The sequence below is a fragment of the Palaemon carinicauda genome, chromosome 17 (genome assembly GCF_036898095.1).
Source record: "Palaemon carinicauda isolate YSFRI2023 chromosome 17, ASM3689809v2, whole genome shotgun sequence".
In the NCBI taxonomy this organism is placed as follows: Eukaryota; Metazoa; Arthropoda; class Malacostraca; order Decapoda; family Palaemonidae; genus Palaemon; species Palaemon carinicauda.
The window spans coordinates 57,966,811-57,986,018 of NC_090741.1; the positions used below are offsets into that span (position 1 = coordinate 57,966,811).

The 19,208-nt window shown below is 34.6% G+C and overlaps 2 protein-coding genes across 2 annotated transcripts in view; one reads left to right on the forward strand and one right to left on the reverse strand.

Moving 5' to 3' along the window:
- Positions 1-19,208, forward strand: part of LOC137656785 (oxysterol-binding protein 1-like) — a 100,507-nt gene that overhangs the window by 75,647 nt on the left and 5,652 nt on the right. The window contains exons 8-11 of the mRNA XM_068391070.1: positions 12,529-12,676; positions 12,847-13,016; positions 13,292-13,458; positions 16,867-17,087. Of these exons, the coding sequence (XP_068247171.1) occupies positions 12,529-12,676; positions 12,847-13,016; positions 13,292-13,458; positions 16,867-17,087 (706 nt within the window). The remainder of the gene's footprint in view (positions 1-12,528; positions 12,677-12,846; positions 13,017-13,291; positions 13,459-16,866; positions 17,088-19,208) is intronic.
- The window catches only part of mRpL55 (mitochondrial ribosomal protein L55), a 51,686-nt gene continuing 48,333 nt past the window's right edge, over positions 15,856-19,208 (reverse strand). Inside the window, exon 5 of the mRNA XM_068391072.1 lies at positions 15,856-16,200. The gene's annotated coding sequence lies outside the window, so the exon portion shown is untranslated. The remainder of the gene's footprint in view (positions 16,201-19,208) is intronic.

Sequence of the window (19,208 nt, forward strand, 5' to 3'; positions counted from 1 at the left end):
ATTTTTTTATATTATTTTTTTGTAATGTGTCAGTTTTTTTTTTCAATGTTTGTTATTTTAGAGAGAGAGAAAATTAGAATTTGAAAAAAAAAGGGATTATGTTGTAGCCCAGATAGATGCCTGGCCCTTCTTGGTCCTAGCTTGGGTGGAGAGAGGTCTTGGGCGGTGATCATATGTATATATGGTCAGTCTCTAGGGCATTGTCCTTCTTGATAGGGCAATGCCACTGTCCTAGGGATAACAGAAATACCACCCCCCCTCGTTTCTATTTTCGACGTGGTGGGAGATTGCTCCGCAATATTATGTAGAATTCAAGTAGTAAAGATTAATTCATGGAACTCCCTGCGCAGTGTGTGTGTGACAGGGTGCACTTTCTCAGAGCTAAGCGAGCCAAGAATTCCTGCGTTCTATTGCACCTGCCGAATCATCAACAGCCATTGCCTGGCCCTCTCTTGTCCTAGCTTGGGTGGAAAGGGGGCTCAGGGGCAGATTATATGTACCATATAGTGCCATAGCCTCTGTATCATGGTATTCCACTGTCTTGGATTAGAGTTCTCTTGCTTGAGGGTACACTCGGGCACACTATTCTATCTAATTTCTCTTCCTCTTGTTTTGTTTAAAGATTTTACAGTTTATATTGAAATATTTATTTAGATGCTGCTGCTGTTCTTAAAATTTTTAATTTTTCCTCGTTTCCTTTCCTCACTGAGCTATTTTCCTAGTGGGGGCCCCTGGGCTTATAGCATCTTTCTTTTCCAACTAGGGTTTGTAGCTTAGCAAGTAATAATAATAATAATAATAATAATAATAATAATAATAATAATAATACCTTATATACTCGCGTAACATGCGAGTTTTGAAGACTAATTTTGAAGCTGAATTTAAGGGGGTCACGTCATACACGAGATATAAAAGCAGCATATTATGCTCTCTTACTCTTGGACTAGGCTGCATCGTTGTTCAAACTGTATATCCATTTAATGTGGTAAAAAAAGATACAGCTATATTTGAAGTAAACTTGTCTTTAAACTGATGTTATACTCAACTGTATCCAATATATAGGATAAGTCTCTAGGACATTGTCCTGCTAGGCTATTGACACTATTCTTTGCCTCTGCTATTCATGAGCGATATCTAGTTGACTAATATTAATAAACATCCTTTTAGAATAAAATCATAATCAATGGTATCTGAATTCATGACGGTTTTGTATGATCGTGTTCACTGCGTATTGCAGGGCGTAGCGAGACAGCTAATTATCAGAGCGGGTGTAAAGCATTATCCGGAAATTAAGTGACAGCTTCAGTTGGTTGTAATTTGTGTTTGAAGAGGAAGATCAACTCAATTAGTAATTTTCTAATTATTTTTAGCTGTTTGTTATTGCTTGAAGGATTTTATGTATTTGAAAGTGTGAAGTTTTCTTTATTGTTAGGAAGTATTTGGACTGCTCTGACCTGTACACTATAGCCCTGCCCTACTCTGACTTGTATACTACAGCCCTGACCTACTCTGACCTGTATACTACAGCCCTGACCTACTCTGACCTGTATACTACAGCCCTGACCTACTCTGACCTGTATACTACAGCCCTGACCTACTCTGACCTGTTTACTACAGCCCTGGCCTACTCTGACCTGTATACTACAGCCCTGGCCTACTCTGACCTGTATACTACAGCCCTGGCCTACTCTGACCTGTATACTACAGCCCTGGCCTACTCTGACCTGTATACTACAGCCCTGGCCTACTCTGACCTGTATACTACAGCCCTGGCCTACTCTGACCTGTATACTACAGCCCTGACCTACTCTGACCTGTATACTACAGCCCTGACCTACTCTGACCTGTATAATACAGCCCTCACCTACTCTGATACAGTTGTAAATTAATTGGCCTCTTTGATTTAGTTAATATTTTTGTATATTAAATTTAGAAGCAAGAAATTTTAATTTTCCGAAGATGAATAAATCATGTTTTTTTATGTAATTTTGAGAATGTATTTACTCCCATAGATATTATACATTTACTCCATTGGAAGAAAAATAGATTTCTAAATCTGAAATTTTTATTTATTGCGATAATTGAGTTTCCTGGTGATTTAAAAAAAAAAAGAATCAAGTGACGTAAGGATATATTTAAACAAATTAGTTCATAGATATATTTTATAGTATTTTCGTCGTTGATAACAGCTAATTTAGTTTCTTAACTGATAGTAGATAGCCCACTTTTGTTCGTTACTTGTAACTTTTTTTTTTTTTTAATGAAATCTTATGAACATGATTTATTACATAGATAACTTTTAACAATTTGAAGTTTAGGAATAGCTGTTTTCCGTCGTGTAATAAAAGTAATTTTTCTATTGTTTGGTCTTAACGTGAAGCAATCATTATTAACTGGTGTCTCGGTTCTAGTCGAATTATCAATGAGGTTATTACCAAACCAATTATTTTCTCTCAGTACACGTCTCTATCGGTTTCGGTTGAGTGTATGGTCCTTTTGGGACTTTTTTTTTTTTTTTTTTATGAAACACCGAAAAAAATCACAAATGTGTATTTAATGAAGTAGTCAATTGTACATGGTGTTTTTTTTAGAAAATTGTCTTAGGAAACGTGTTAAGTCCCCGTCTGGTCTTCAGTAGCTGACTCTCATATTGAATTTTAAAACATCCTGAATCATTAAATCTCTTATTACTGAGGTGAATATTAATCTGCATTACTGTCATTCAATTAGCTCAACACAACCATAATCTGATTATTTTTGCATTCACAGCCTCCCAGACTATACCATCAACCGTGTAGAACTAAGTATGCAGTTATTTCTAAGGCATACTGTTCCTATCACAAGGCTCAATACTGCACAGTACTACAGATGTTTCGTCTTTTCTGTGACCAAATTGTGGAACGATTTTCTTAAACTGTTGAACTTTTGGAACAAGTTCAAAATTGATGCAAACTTTTTTTCTTTTTTCTTTTTTATGCTGAGCAGTGTTAAATTTCAATTTGTATTGTAATTTTTATGGTTAATTTTTTCTTTTACTTCCCTGTTACTTTTTCTCTTTCCAATTTGGGTCCCTTTGCCTGTAGCATTCTGGTTTTCAAACTAGCTCCAAAATAGAAAAAATATCCTGGTAGCACCACTTATAAATCTCACTTGCACCTTTGAGTCAACGGCCTCAGAGCATCACAACCTGGTAACAAAAATTTAGGCAGAAACTTTTCCATTTTTTTTTTACATTTTCTCCACTTGGCCAGACCACTTCGAGAAAAACAGAACAATCTTGTCAATTAGGTTAACCTTACACATACGCGTGCACACACTTACATTCGACAGTTGTACGCCAATATTAGGTATATCATGCTCCTATCTTGGGTATATCGGACTCCTACAAGCTGGAATAGCTGTACACCAATCTTAGGTATATCGTACACCTACAATCTGGAATAGTTGTACAGAGACCCTTTAGCTATGGTAAGCAGCTCTTCTAGGAGAAGGACACTCCAAAACCAAACCATTGTTCTCTAGTCTTGGGTAGTGCCATAGCCTCTGTACCATGGTCTTCCATTGTCTTGGGTTGGAGTTCTCTTACTTGGGGGTACACTCGGGCACGCTGTTCTACCTAGTTTCTTTTCCTCTTGTTTTAAAAGTTTTTATAGTTTATATGGGAAATATTTATTTTGGTGTTGTTACTGTTTTTAGAATATTTTTTTCTTTTTTTTTCCTTTCCTCACGGGGCTCTTTTCCCTGTTGGGCCCTTGGGTTTATACCATCCTGCTTTTCCAACTAGGGTTGTAGCTTAGTAAGTAATAATAATAATAATAATAATAATAATAATAATAATAATGCACCAATCTTAGGTATATCGTACACCCATTAAAGTAGAATTTCCCCTGTGATACATTCTTACCAGTAGTATCCATATTTTACTCGTATACTCCTAAAAGTTGGAAGCCACCAAGATAAAAAAAAAAAAAAAAAATAGACCAAGATGACGATGCTGGCATAGTTGATTGGTTTCACGATCTCCTAATAGTAAAGTCTTCGACGCGCTCTCCAGGAATTTTGACGTGATGAGGAAATAGTTTTGTTGACATCAATGTAAAGCCTGGGAAAGTAACGTTCTTGCCATTATTTTGTTTACTGAAGGGTGTCAGAGAGAGAGAGAAAGAGAGAGAGAGACTCCCGTCTGTTTTATGTTCTTTCTATGCCAGTCTATACCAGTAAAGTTTCTTACTTCGTCAATCCATCGTTTTCTCCTCCTTCCCCTGCTTCGTTTGAAATCTTTTGGGACTCATCTTGTGATTCTTAATGTCCATCTGTTATTTGCCATTTTCATTATATGTCCTGCCCGTGTCCATTTATTTTTTTACACATTATTAGAATATATATATATATATATATATATATATATAAAGACGATATTATTTTACACATTCAGGAGGAGAAATCAAATTTATCAAAACTTAACACTTATTGTTTATATGTCTTAGAAGTGAAAGAATGACATTAAAGAATCTTTTCTGAAATCAACTTTCTTAAGAATTTAATATTTTCACATAATTGAGCATTTGTAGTAATTGGACTTCGGAGAGCTTAGTAATCTTGTGATATCGTTTAAACGGGGAGTGAAGCACTTGTTATTATTAAATGAAATTGCAGTAATATCTTATACTGAACAAGATGAAATTTGGCCTTACTTTATATCTGAAATTAATTTAAATGGATTTCATCGGGTTTTATGGACTTTCATTAGGTTTTATTTACTTTTATATACAATAAAATAACTTTTATATACAATAAAATAACTTTTATATAAAATACGTAAAAGTTGAAATGAAGTTTAGTTCTCCCTTGTGTTTATTTCTGTGTCTTTCCTTGTGTGCCCAAGTGGGGCGTTAGTGCAAACATTACACCTGAAGCGGTGCACCGTAGGCATTATCTATACTATTCTATAGGTTTCTGCAGCGTCTTTTCAAGGTATGGCTGGAATTCCAGTGTCCAACTGTACCCTCTTGCTTGAGGGTACACTCGGGGACACATCTTATCTTATTTCTCTTCCTCTTGTTATTTTGAAGCTTTTATAGTTTATATATTTACAATTTATTTTAATTTTGTTATTGTTCTCAACCTTCTCATGTAGGTTATTTCCTTTATTCACGTGGCTATTTTCCCCTGTTGGAGCCCTTGGGCTTATGGCATCCTGCTTTTCCAATTAGGGTTGTAGCTTAGCAAGTAATAATAATAATAATATGTGCACGCACTTTTTAGCGCTCAACTATACTTGTTTTTGCTTCCTAGCGGTCAAAGATGCACCCAAATGGCTTCTCGGAACCCGGTGCCGAACCTTTCGGACTTGAATTCATAAATACAACCTAATTACCCTATGTGTATGCATTGATATTTCATTTATTACATATTTGAAGAGAGTACCGTGTGTGTTTGCATATGTAGAAATATTTCATTTATTACACATTGGAAAAGACATTAGTCAAACCCGTCCCAAAGGTGTAGAATATCATGCATAGATGTGCTTGACTAGAGCTGATCTCTCTCTCTCTCTCTCTCTCTCTCTCTCTCTCTCTGTTGGTTGATTTATATTCCCTTGTCATTACATCTCCTAAGTGGTAGAAAATATTTCATTGGATATCGTTATAAACATTAAATTCTATTCTACATGAAATGTATTCCATTCAGATTTGGTTTTTGGTGGTGTAGTGGGATTATCAGCTACTCACAATCTGATGGCTCGTGAGTACAAAGCCGTGCTCTGTTGGCACGTGAGTACTGTACAAAGCCGTGCTCTGATGGCTCGTGAGTACAAAACCGTGCTTTGTTGGCTCGATAGCTTTCACATGTTAAATTACCATACTTTCCTTGAGAGCAAGGGTTTAGGGTTTGGGTCACCCCCAAATACCAACTTGTAGTCATTGCCTGCTCCTTCCAGGTCTTAACTTACGGATAGGGGTCTGTGTCACAGAACGTATGTTCGGTGTGTAGGACTTTTGCGACAGCTCGGTGATCGGTCCCTTGCCGCTCATGAGTGACTTTTAAACCTTTAGATAATGTCACCCCATGGTCAGAGTTTGAATGTAGTTAAATCATGGCATGAATGTCCTCATTTTGTTTATGATCAAACAAATCATGTCGGGTGAAAATGATTTACCTTTGCAATACCACATGTGGAAAAAAAATTGAAGCCCGATTTCTCAATTTTTTTTTTTTTATAGAGGAAATTGCTTTTTTAATAGTGATCGACTTTTGTCATTTAAAAAGAATATGGAATTTTATAGCCTACATTCTGTACATTTACTTTTTGAAAAAACGAAAAACTTCCATATGAAAAATAGTCATCTTTGAAAGTGACTTCATGTTTATCTTTTGAATGGTCTTACAGAGAATAGGTTTGTGGGTCTATAGGGGTCATGTATTGATTGATACACTGTTGTTAATTGTGGCAGAATCCAAAGAATTTCATCATCTCCTCCTACGCCCATTTACTCAAAGGGCCTCGGTTAAATTTCGGCAGTCGTTTTCCACCCTGAGCTTTTAATTCAATACTTCTCCACTCATTATTTTCTACTTCGCCCTTCATAGTCCTCAGCCATGTATGTCTGGGTCTAAAACTCTTCTAGTGCCTTGTGGAGCCCAGTTGGAAGTTTGGTAAACTAATCTCTCTTGGGGAGTGCGAAGAGCATGCCCAAACCATCTCCATCTACCCCTCACCATGGTATCCACGTATGGCGCTCGGGTAATCTATAGGGGTCATGTATTGAATAATATTCTGTTGTAAATTATGGCAGAATCTTGAGAATTTACAGCTTGTATTTTAATTGCCATGGAAAATACCCTGAAAAGAAGTTAGAATGTAAATAAGCTGAAATAGTAATCAGTTGGCTGATTGATTACAAATTTGAATGATCTCTTCTATGTACGTTTATGCTAGTGTTTTTTATATATATATATATATATATATATATATAGATATATATATATATATATATATAAATAGTATTTCACGAGTTACAAAAAAGTATTTCATCGTCCAAAAAGTAAATGAGAAAGGCAGAATCCCATAAACTGACTTTCCAGATATTGTTATTGTTTACAGTTGGTTGAACTTTGTCTATCCTGAGGTCTAAAAGATATTGAAAAAGAAAGCGATCGTACATCTTCAAGGCGTCGAGGACCGAGAATGTGATGTGGCACTACCCAAGATTATTATTATTACTACTAGCTAAGCTACAACCCTATTTGGAAAAGCAGGATGTTTTAAGTCCAAGGGCTCCAACAGGGAAAATATCCCAGTTAAGAAAGGAAATAAGGAAACAATGAATAGTGTGCCTAAGTGTACCCTTTAGCAAGAGAACTGTTAACCCAATAGTGAGAGACCATGGTACTGAGGCCATAGCTAAGCTACAACCCTATTTGGAAAAGCAGGATGTTGTAAGTCCAAGGGCTCCAACAGGACAAATATCCCAGTGAGGAAAGGAAATAAACAAACATATAGAATAGTGTGCCTGCGTGTACCCTCAAGTAAGAGAACTCTAACCCAAGACAGTGAGAGACTATGGTACTGAGGCTATGGCATTTCCCATGATTATTATTATTATTATTATTATTATTATTATTATTATTATTATTACAAGCTGAGCTGCAACCCTAATTGGAAAAGCTGGATGCTGTAAGTCCAAGGGCTTCGCTCCAACAGGGAAAATAGCCCAATGAGGAAAGGGACTAAGGAAACAATGAATTGTGTGCCTCAGTGTACCCTCAAGCAAGAGAACTGTTAACCCAATAGTGAGAGACCATCTGTAAATAGTAGCCTTACTCCAGCCTTGCCAATTCTCCAGCAAAGCGTGAAGTAAAAGCATCTTCTGAATGTAGAGGCAATGAACCTTTTTCAAGAGAAACCAAAAGATGCAAAACTAGTGGTAATTATTTGCAGATGCACCGCTGAAGTTATGGATGGCCGAAGATCTAAAAGTAGTGGCCTGAAAGTAACGTGACTTATGATGGCTGGAATGTTCGGGAGATGATAGATTAGAACGTAAAGTATCTTTTGAAAATCTTAAATTTTTGTAAAAAATGAAAAGAAAATAAGAGATGGGTGTTTAGTGTAGTTTATGATTGAAGAGTGGTATAGTTAAAATGGAAAATATTTCAATTAGCCGTTCATCATCGCAGAAATCTCCTCGCATCTCCATAATTGGCTATTAATCATCGCAAAGCTCCTCTCATCTCCTTTTCTGTTAACTAAAGTTCGATCCCTGGTGTTGTGCCGTGGGTGAGTTAGGATTTCTTGCTGACCATTATCCACCATTTGTCTCTAGTTTTTTTTTTTTTCATGTAAGGAAAAAGTATAAGTGGGAAATTTTAACATTACTTTTTTAGCAAGTCTGTCAAACGTGCGATCTGAATGAAACATTTCTGTAAAGGATCGCGGTTAAGTATGTACTAGCTAGAGCCACCCATACTAGGTTTGTTTGTTGTGAGCTATCAGAGGAAAATCTTTCACCAGCAATTGGCACTGGCCAGCGTGGTAATGAAAACTGGCCAAACCCCAGACTTGAATTGACGTGTGAGGTCTTTGTCCTGCAGTGGAACAGAAACGGCTAAGTGGAAGGGTCACTTTTATACAAGTATCCTGGACCAGAGTTCGAAACCCGGCCGGTCAGATACTATAATCTTTGAGTGATTTCGCCTGGCGCTCTGATCCCGAGGTCGTTAAGAGAATCCAGACTTTAATGTATTATAAATTATGGCTCATTTGAAATATGAAAAGCACGTTTAAATGTGCAAAATGTATTATATATAATATTTATTTATATATATTTATATATATATATATATATATATTATATATATATATATATATATATATATTATTTATTTATTTATATATATATATATATATATATTTATATATATATATATATATATATATTTATTTGTATATATATATATATATATATATTTATTTGTATATATATATATATATATATATATTTATTTATTTATTTGTATATATATATATATATATATATTTATTTGTATATATATATATATTTATTTATTTATATATATATATATATATATATATTTATTTGTATATATTTATTTATATATATATTATATTTATATTTGTTTTATATATATATATATTATATAAAAAAATATATGTATATGTTATATATATATATATATATATACACACAGTACCTTAAACGATATATGTGTATTATTTCAATAAACCGTGACAGAAATCCATAGATAACCCCCCCCCCCGAAAAAAATTGTTCCCTAAGTGGGAAGTACAGTATATTGCTTCACATCTATGGGACTTGTATATCCTTTCTCCCCGGAAAATATCATCTGCTCTATAATAGGCATGTTTACAGTCAGTGCATGTGACTTGAGAGAGAGAGAGAGAGAGAGAGAGAGAGAGAGAGAGAGAGAGAGAAGAGTGCTTGATGCTGATATGGATGGAGACCATTCATCCGTCATCCATCTTAAAACTGTTCCCGTAAGAAAAAAGAATAAGGAAGACTTTCTCATTCGGTGAAAGTGATTTTTATTCCCCAGTGGTCATTTGAGCTTCGTTCTTCATTTTTATTTCTTAGCATTTTTTTCTGTAGTTTTTTTTTACTATTAGAATGATATATTGTTAATTTATTCTCATCATTTCCTTATTTCCTTTCCTCACTGGGCTATTTTTCCCTGTTGGAGCCCTTGGGCTTATAGCTTTTCAACTAGGGTTGTAGCTTGGCTAATAATAATAATAATAGATTTTTAAAAGAAGGTTCACAGGATTAATAAGATTCAACCAGGTTTTATTTATTAATCTAAAATTGTGGATATAATTTACTTAAATTGTCAATAATATTGCAAGATTTTTCTATACTTTTAAGAGTTTTATGTATAGTTTCCGTCAGATGATGATATTATTATTACTTGCTAAGCTACAGCCCTAGTTTGAAAAGCAAGATACTATAATCCCAAGGGAGGGCTCCAACAGGGAAAATAGCCCAGTGAGGAAAGGAAATAAGGTAATGAATAAATTATATAAGAAAAATAATGAACAAATAAAACATTTTAAGAACTGTAACAATATTAAAATAAATCTTTCATATATAAACTATAAGGAAGAGAAATAACCAAGTTAATAGATATCTTATATCGAAATTCAATTTATATGACATGTTTTCGTGAAAAATAAGTCATTGCAAATTTGAAAATGTTGCTTTTATCATGTGTGTGTGTGTGTGTGTGTAAATTAGTTAGAAGTTGATTCCTATTCTGACTGTGTTGGAAATCAAGGATCGGCTCTCTTACATATTCAAAAGACCTTGTTAGTAATGTATCATAAACCACTTAATTGCAAACCATGGGCTTACTTTAAAAAAAAAAAAAAAAAGTAAGATCCTTGATGTATTGATTGGCATTTTCATAAATTTTCTGTCTGGCTTATCCTTCTTTTCGGTATATTTCTATCTCTCAGTAGTCGGGTTTACTTGTGATTATTTCCGTTTGTAAACATTATATGAAATTGATGGTTAAAGAAATATTAAAGTATGGGTCTTTCTCTCTCTCTCTCTCTCTCTCTCTCTCTCTCTCTCTCTCCACCCACAATATATATATATATATATATATATATACATATATATATATATATATATATATTACAGACAGACAGACAGGTAATGTGTATATGTTTAATAATACGGCACAAGTCCTAAACTACGATAGAAAGGGATGTGAATTCTTGCGTCATCGGAGAAGTGAATCTAACGCACGTGTGTGTGTGGCAGAACTCGCATCGCAGTGCACGAGTTAATGAAGGGGTTTGTCCGAAGACGATTACTAGCGTGGGTGTGTCTTAAAGGAAGGGTTAAGCAGTCGTTTGATTTCCTATTGATAAAGATAGCTGTGGTTTAAAACGCCGGACAGTTACCGAAGTGACAATTTCGAGTTATTTCACTTTTTCTTGTAAGAGAAAGGAGGGGTTTATTATAATGGTTTTTCTTATAAAAGATGGTTCCCACGGGCTACGGTTATAAGCAGTTCTTGAGAAAGGGCGTAGTTAAAAGATATTTGTCATATGCATGTAGTTTATTTGATGATACTTGTGCCGCCTTAATTTTTCTATAATAGACTGTTTTGATATATATATATATATATATATATACACACACTATATGAGAGAGAGAGAGAGAGAGAGAGAGAGAGAGAGAGAGAGAGAGCATTATTGAAACTTGTAGATGGAAATTAAACTTGGGGCCGTTGTATATAGTGACCAGAAATTGTAATAGGAAAGTACTTGGTACTTAACTGAACCTTATGAAATTTAGATGTTACATCTATCCATTTTACGTATTCTTAATGATGTTCTTATAGAGTATTTTTCCTGTTGATTCGTTTGTTTTTAATATTGCTATGAAGGCACTGAATGGCCTCCCCAGTCCCAGTGCCTGTTATACATAGTAATTATTAATCCAATACAGAAAGTTTCCTTCATAACACCTGTAGAATCAGATATGAGGAAATGAAATGAAATTACGTAATCGGTCCCAGCATCACTATATATATATATATATATATATGTGTGTGTGTGTGTATATATACATACATGTGTATATATATATATATATATATATGTATATATTTTCACCATTAAAACACTTTCATGATACCTTTTTATTGACCTAACTTTCAATTAGATGAACGACACATTGCTACCTTGCTGGATATACTTGTGTATTCTTCTCCTGACTTCCTGGTGATATGTTGACAATTCTATAAGATCCCAGGAATGCAAAGACAATGGGACTGTGTGTGGATGTACTAATTACACACACACACACATACACACAGTCCAAATTATTGTGCTGTATTTCCTTGTTATGCTGAAAAGGTTCCATTATGATAAAAATTAGTATAAAATGTGTATTTTTGTAAATTAAAAAAAATACATATTTCTATAATCGTCTTTTACAAATAAATATATCTTAATATATATATATATATATATATATACCTAGTATGTATGTAATAGAGATTCATATCTTAGGAAAGGCTACTGGTCTTAAGTGGTAGTTGTATGGATATTGTTATCTAGGATTGTAATTGTGTTTTTGTATATATTTTAATTATTTTGTGCAAAGATTTCAAAGTATATGCTGGCTGAAGGAGATAATAAATTGAATTTACATTTCAAAGCTTTGCATCCTTTTTTTATTAAATATTCTATACTTTTATAAGTACAAGTTTGTTAGAATTAAGATTGTTTTTTTTTATTTTATACCAATTAGCAATCTCCATGGGAGTTTTATTGATATTAATTTTTCTCTATCTTATTCAACACAGTAGTTTTGAAGTTTAATTTGTACTTTTATTTTGTCAATTAATGGTGAAGCATAGAAAAAATAAACATATACATGGCATGCATAAACAAAATATTCAAAATTATATTTACAATTTTGTTGAAATCCATGGTATCTTTTGATAAAAGGTCTTTAATTTTTTTTTTTACAGGTATCTCACCATCCCCCTATAGTGGCCCAATATGTAGAAGGGACTAATTGGGATAGTTGGCAAGACTTTTCTATGTCCTCAAAATTCAGAGGCAAATACCTCCAGATCATTCCCCTTGGTATTGCTCACCTTAAATTCCGTCAGAGTGGTAAGTTGTGCACAGTGGGCTTGTTCTTTGATTAGAATAACAGATTTTTGCCTAATATTGTAAAGAGTGCGCCCTTCAGCAACTACGGTTGCATAATAATTATACTGCATAATGTATTCAATTGGGTTTTGTAAAGTTTTAAGGCCCTGAACATCACGTCTTTTTTTCAGGTAACCACTATAGTTGGAGGAAGGTGTCTACAACTGCTCACAACATGATTGTGGGGAAATTGTGGCTAGACAACCATGGAGAAATGGAAATAGTCAATCACAAAACAGGAGACAAATGCTGCCTTAAATTCATAGCATATTCATACTTCTCCAGAGAAACTCCTAAAAAGGTAGTGAATTCAAATATATTTTTATCTAAGTGAGGCTTTTAAATTAAAGGGAATTGTGGAATCCTTGAAATAATTTGTGGATTTTCTGATACTTATTTTTATTTGGTAAATAAATGTTTAAGCTTTCCATAATCCATTACCAAGATAACCTTAATTTGTAAATAACTTCAAGATGTAAAGTTTTTTCTTCAAAATTTGAATCCTACATAATTACTTTTGAAATAATAGATTTCAATACTCTTTATAGTTATATTCCATAACACTTAACATTGCAGGTTACAGGGTATGTTGTAGACAGTGAAGGTACTTTCAAATGGTTTATCACCGGTACGTGGAATGAGAAAATAGAGGCCTGCCGTGTTACTTCACAGACCGTGAGGGCAGGAAAGCCTGTCTATGAAACTGGGCCACCTAAAATTCTGTGGAAGAGAAATCCTGTGGAGTAAGTTTTTGTTTATTTTATTGACATACTCATCTCATTAGTCATGCATTTAATGTTGTTTCCATTGGAAACTCATTTTGCTGGTCAGTGTCTAAACTCAAATTGCCTAGTTAAATACAGATAACTGTCGTATAAGAAACCCAATTTCACTGACGTCTGCTGTTCTTTCTCTCAAAAGACACGGCTTTTTACTTTCATTTCAATATTTTCAATATTGTCACTTCATGGTGTCCATATTTGCATTCTAGAAAAAAGTATCATGATATAACTATAATTATCATTCTTATAGAAGGATATTTTTCTCTAGTCATTGTATTTTTTATACTTTGAGATTCACTTTCCTAAACTTTACAGCTACTAGAAAATAACTTAAATAACTTGAAGTTAGCATTACTCTCTCTAATAATTGCATTGTTTGTTTGTGTTTTGATTATTTCGTGATTTTTCTTATATCCAATGATCAGTTTTAGCTGGAGGTATGAATTTTCCTCTGGTTGCTGAAACGAAATAACACATCAGTCTATTGCCCCTCTAGAGTCAATATCGGAGAACTAGAACTCTTAATAGTGGTTGCAACCTTCATCTTTGATGTATGAGCTGTTAGTAGAACATATACTGCTAAAGAACCAAGCAATGGTGTTGGTTTTTGCACAGTGGTTCATGGATTGCCAGGATTGTTGTTATTTGGTCACTACTGTATTGCTGAGGTTGACATTACTGTACTAACAAAGATGAGAACGTCTTTGACTGGGGAACATGCCTGGGTTATAATACTCCATCACTTAATATCTCTCTAACATCTATAAACTATGAGTAGTTATCTGAAGGAAGCAGCATTTAAATATTATCAACCTTCCTCTTTGTTGTCTTCATGACTATTTTCAAGGTCTTTTTTTAGCACAAATTTAGCTTACACTAAAAATGAGAAAGCACACTAGGGATTGAAGATGCAACTTTGATCACAATTAAGGGGTTGAGAACCTAAACAATAGAGAAATTGGAACACCTAATAGTTTCTTAGATGTTAATAAACTCGATAAGGGATTACTGGTAGATGCTACATTGGTGAATGATTGAATGAAAGCTGGCTGGAAGAACACTATTATTGTGACAGGACCAAGAATCATTGAAGTCCATGCACTTTATACTATTGACTCGGACATCTTAATATATTGCAAGTATCTTTTAGCCTGTGATTTGGAAGTCAAAGATCATAGAGTGCTTAGGCTATAGATGTGAACAAAAATCAAGGGAATACATTGCCCTCCCGTTCTTAATTAATGTAAGGCACGTTGAAACTGTATCTAGAGGGTATGTATAAAACTGTAAACTGGAAAAATATCATTACCACATCTCAAATTTATAAACTACCGTAGATATACCGTGTTCATATTTCCTGAGAGTGAGTTGGTAGAATGACCATGTGAAGGTCAGGATTTACAATATAGTTAGCTGCAACTGTAAACATAATTGGAAAGGATGGAACAAATGACATGACTTGTCTGTGGTTAGAATTGTTGAGACAGGATGTATTTGACTTTACCAACTGCCACCAGAATTATGCAAGATAGGGTTGTGAAAGTCAGTGTATGAGCACACAAAATCGCACCTACTCTGTACCCAAAATGCTGTGCAAGGCTAGGAAAAAAAACTTGGTGTACAGGAAAGTATGGTGTTCTTTAAGGAGGTAGTTCAGCTTTAGTTTGTATTAATATGAGTTGACGAAGGATTATTGTTTAGGCTACGGTGAGCGTTTAAGCGGTTCAGGACATGGGTATCTTATACAAAGAAGTCAAGATCTGCAGTTGTAGATGCAGCATGGGAGTAGGTCATGCAAAGTTAATGGTCTGAGTTAAGACAGCTTTGGCACGTATTAAACTTGTAGCAGTTGCGTGAAGTTCTTATGGTAGAGCTGAAAATCATGATAGAGCACCTGATATTCATTGCATCTTGCAGGGAAAATTTGAATGTACAAATTCTGTAGTTAGAACACCCTACCCTAAGACCAAAAGCTTCCATTTCCATGTTAGATGTGAGCTGTTTGAGCATTCGTAACCTCGCACATGAATTTCTTATAAATAGGAGTCACAAAATTGTTTCTTGCAGATGAAAATAAGTGTTTGTAACAATAATTTAACAAGGATTTTGTTGAGTGAACATTGGATTATATAATCTTTAATAATCAAATAAAATAATAAAACAAGTCTTGGCTCCACAGGTTCTCTAAAATCAAATTACAGTGATGTATAATTATGCTTTATTTGAAATTATTTATTGAAAATATGCATTGAGTAGTCTTTTTGATGTATTTTGTTTTGGGAAAGCGTAACAAAAACTAGCATTCTACCATAATAAATACTGGCTGCAAACTATTGCTACCCCAGCTCTAGATTTGATGAGCGTGAAACCTGACAAGGCTAGGAAGAAAGTAGTGGTTTGGGAGATTACCCCTTGCTAGAAAATTTGTCATCAAGTTGACTGGGTTAAGATTTCTGATTTGCATTGAAGACCTGTCATTTATTGTTGGTTGAAATTAAGATAGCAAAAGTTGAAATTTCTATTACAGTTTATATACTGTACAGGAGTTGGTTCATAAAAGTAGGGATGGACAGCTAACTTGAAGGCATTCCAGATGGTCCTGGGGTTACGATGGAAATTCGTTTCTACGGCATGGTGTAAGTCGAATTTCGATTCAAGTCGGAACACCTACATACAGTACTGAAGTCATCCTTTGTGCTAATGCTGTATAATAAAATCATATCAATATATATTATAAGACATAAAACACACTTTGTGACTAGGAAATCTAATGAGAAATAAAAAAAAAAAAATTTAGAACATATACTGTAGAATCACAAAACAGGTGAAGAAAATAAACAGAAATAAAACTCCTTAACTTATGAGATGGCATCATAACAACGAAACATGTACTTCCCACAATTACTATATACTGTACACTACTTTTAACTGATTTCTTAATTTCTCTAATCATCACATACATAAACCATATTAGTTTGATCCCCCCCCCAATCTGTGATCCTCATATTTCTCAAGAATTTTATTAGTAATTTCATCTCAATACTTATCAGTCTTGATTCTGTTCCCTTCTTCGTTTCGTCTTGCATCTGAACCTACCTATGGCCCAAATTCCATAAATCCAAAACCCTCTCATCTCTTCAGAATTATTTTTCTCATTTCATGATTCCATATCTAGGACAACAGGCACTGAAAGATTGTCATAAACAGCTTAATTTTTTTATGCATTTATAATTCGTCTGTGTTAGGGAGTTAGATCTTAAAGCAAAGTCATTTCTAGATTACCATGTATTGTACTTTACCCTGAATACTTGCTAGTCTTGAAATAAATTATGATTTCTAGTGAAATTGACATTTTGCACTATTTTACAGCGAAGAGTCGGATAAATATTACAACTTCACCGAGTTCGCCTGTCAGCTCAACGAACCGGAAGAAAATGTATCGCCAACGGATTCCCGCTTGAGACCAGACCAACGTTTAATGGAGGAGGGTCAGTGGGATGAAGCCAACAGAGAAAAACTTAGATTAGAAGAGAAACAGAGAGCCACGCGGCGTCAACGAGAGGCAGAGGCAGAACAAGCTGCAGCTGATGGTAATGTATTCAAGATTATGTCCCGTATTCATAGGAAATTTTTCTCTTGTTTAAGAATTTTCATTTTAGATTTCTCAAGATTTTTTTCAGTTTAGTTGATTTACTTTTTTTATAAAATAGTTTGTAATGGTTTGGTTGGTAAAGAAGTAGTAATAATTTTAAGTTTTGATTTTAGAGTATGATCCTTATATTTTTCTTATGGTAGCTATTAATAAAAATAAACATTGATTTTAGTACATACTGTATTGTATATTTTACAGAATTATCAAGAATATATGGTAAAAATATATAGGCCAAAAGAAATTACACTATCAAATCTTGACCTCCACAGGAAACTTTATGTGCACCATATTTAGATATTTTACTGTCAAACTTCCAGATCATCATAGCACCTTCATATAAGTATTAAGGTGGTTACCTCCTTGAGTGCCATTTATTGCAGCAATGATTAGTGCTGTACACACAAATTTTTTTTATAGATATTTATATAACCTCATCTTGAGTGGTGTGACTCCAATTCTCATGTAAAGTGGTATGAAGATGCAAGCAAGTGACTTGACTTTATATAATTATTTGATCTGAAAGAGATTTTTGTAAAGAATTAGTTATTCAATTTATTTAGGCCATGTGTGAGTTTTCTTTTAATTTCTCTAATTATATAAAATAAATTTCAAATACCTAGCATGACCTCTACTTTTACAGCAGTTGTGAGTTAATGTGGGTAAGAGTAAGGTTATGAGAAGGGAAGGCGGTGCGAGGTTGAATGTCATGTTGAGTGGAGAGTTACTTGAAGTAGATCAGTTTAAGTACTTGGGGTCTGTTATTGCAGCAAATGGTGGAATGGAAGTAGGTGTACATCAGCGAGTGAATGAAGGATGCAAAGTGTTGGGTGCAGTGAAGGGAATGATAAAGAATAGAGGGTTAGGCATGATTGTAAAGAGAGTTCTGAATGAGAGTGGTTGTACCAACTGTGATGAAATGTATCGTAGTTATGGGGAATGAAAGTGACGAAGACAAAAATTGAATGCGTTTTAGATGAAATGTCTGAGGAGTATGGCTGGTGTATCTCGAGTAGATATGGTTAGGAACGAAGTAGTGAGGGTGAGAATGGGTGTAAGAAATGATTTAGTAGCTACAGTGGATATGAATGTGTTACGGTGGTTTGGCCATGTTGAGAGAATGGAAAATGGCTGTCTGCTAAAGGAGGTGATGAGTGCTAGAGTTGATGGGAGAAGTACAAGAGGAAGGCCAAGGTTTGGGTGGATGGATGGAGTGAAGAAAGTTCTAGGTGATAGGAGGGCAGATGTGAGAGAGGCAAGAGAGCGTGCTAGAAATAGGAATGAATGGTGAGCGATTGTGACACAGTTCCGGTAGGCCCTGCTGTTTTCTCCGGTTGCATTGGATAACCACGGAGGTAGCAGCAGTAGGAGATTCAGGGTTATTAAGCTTCATCTGTGGTGGATGACAGGGAAGAGTGGCCTGTGGCACCCTAGCAGTACCAGCCAAACTCGGTTGAGTCCCTCGTCAGGCTAGGAGGAGCGTAAAGAGGAAAGGTCCCCCCCTTTTGTTTTTTTCATTTGTTTGATGTCGGCTACCCCCCAAAATTGGGGGGAGTGCCTTGGTATATGGATAGATTAAAAATACACCTCAAAAGTTTTACCTTTTTTGGTAGTAGTACAGTAAAAAATCACCTATCCATATATTATATGAAACGTATAAATGGATCCTGCTAAATAGGTATTAAATGAAATGTAAATATAATTATAGTAGCCACGTTTGCAGTAGAGATGACTGGATCAAATGTAAAGTTTGGCATTTAAAGAAAGCGACAGATGAAACGCTAAAAATAACAAGTACCAAGATTTGTGGATTAATCTAACAGAAAATAACTAATTAAGACATTAATAGGGTTAATCCTATATGAGAAAAGTAGGAAATTTATTTTAGCCCATCTGAAAATTTGGCAAACCTGTTTACAACTAACCTGATAGTCACCCCCTACATCACTTGGTTTATGTCTGTCAATAATACACCTTGGAGTGGGCTACTATTTCCGTTATGGATGAATTGTTGTATAAAATTTCGGACAAATCACAAGCATTGGGACTGAGGTCATTTTCT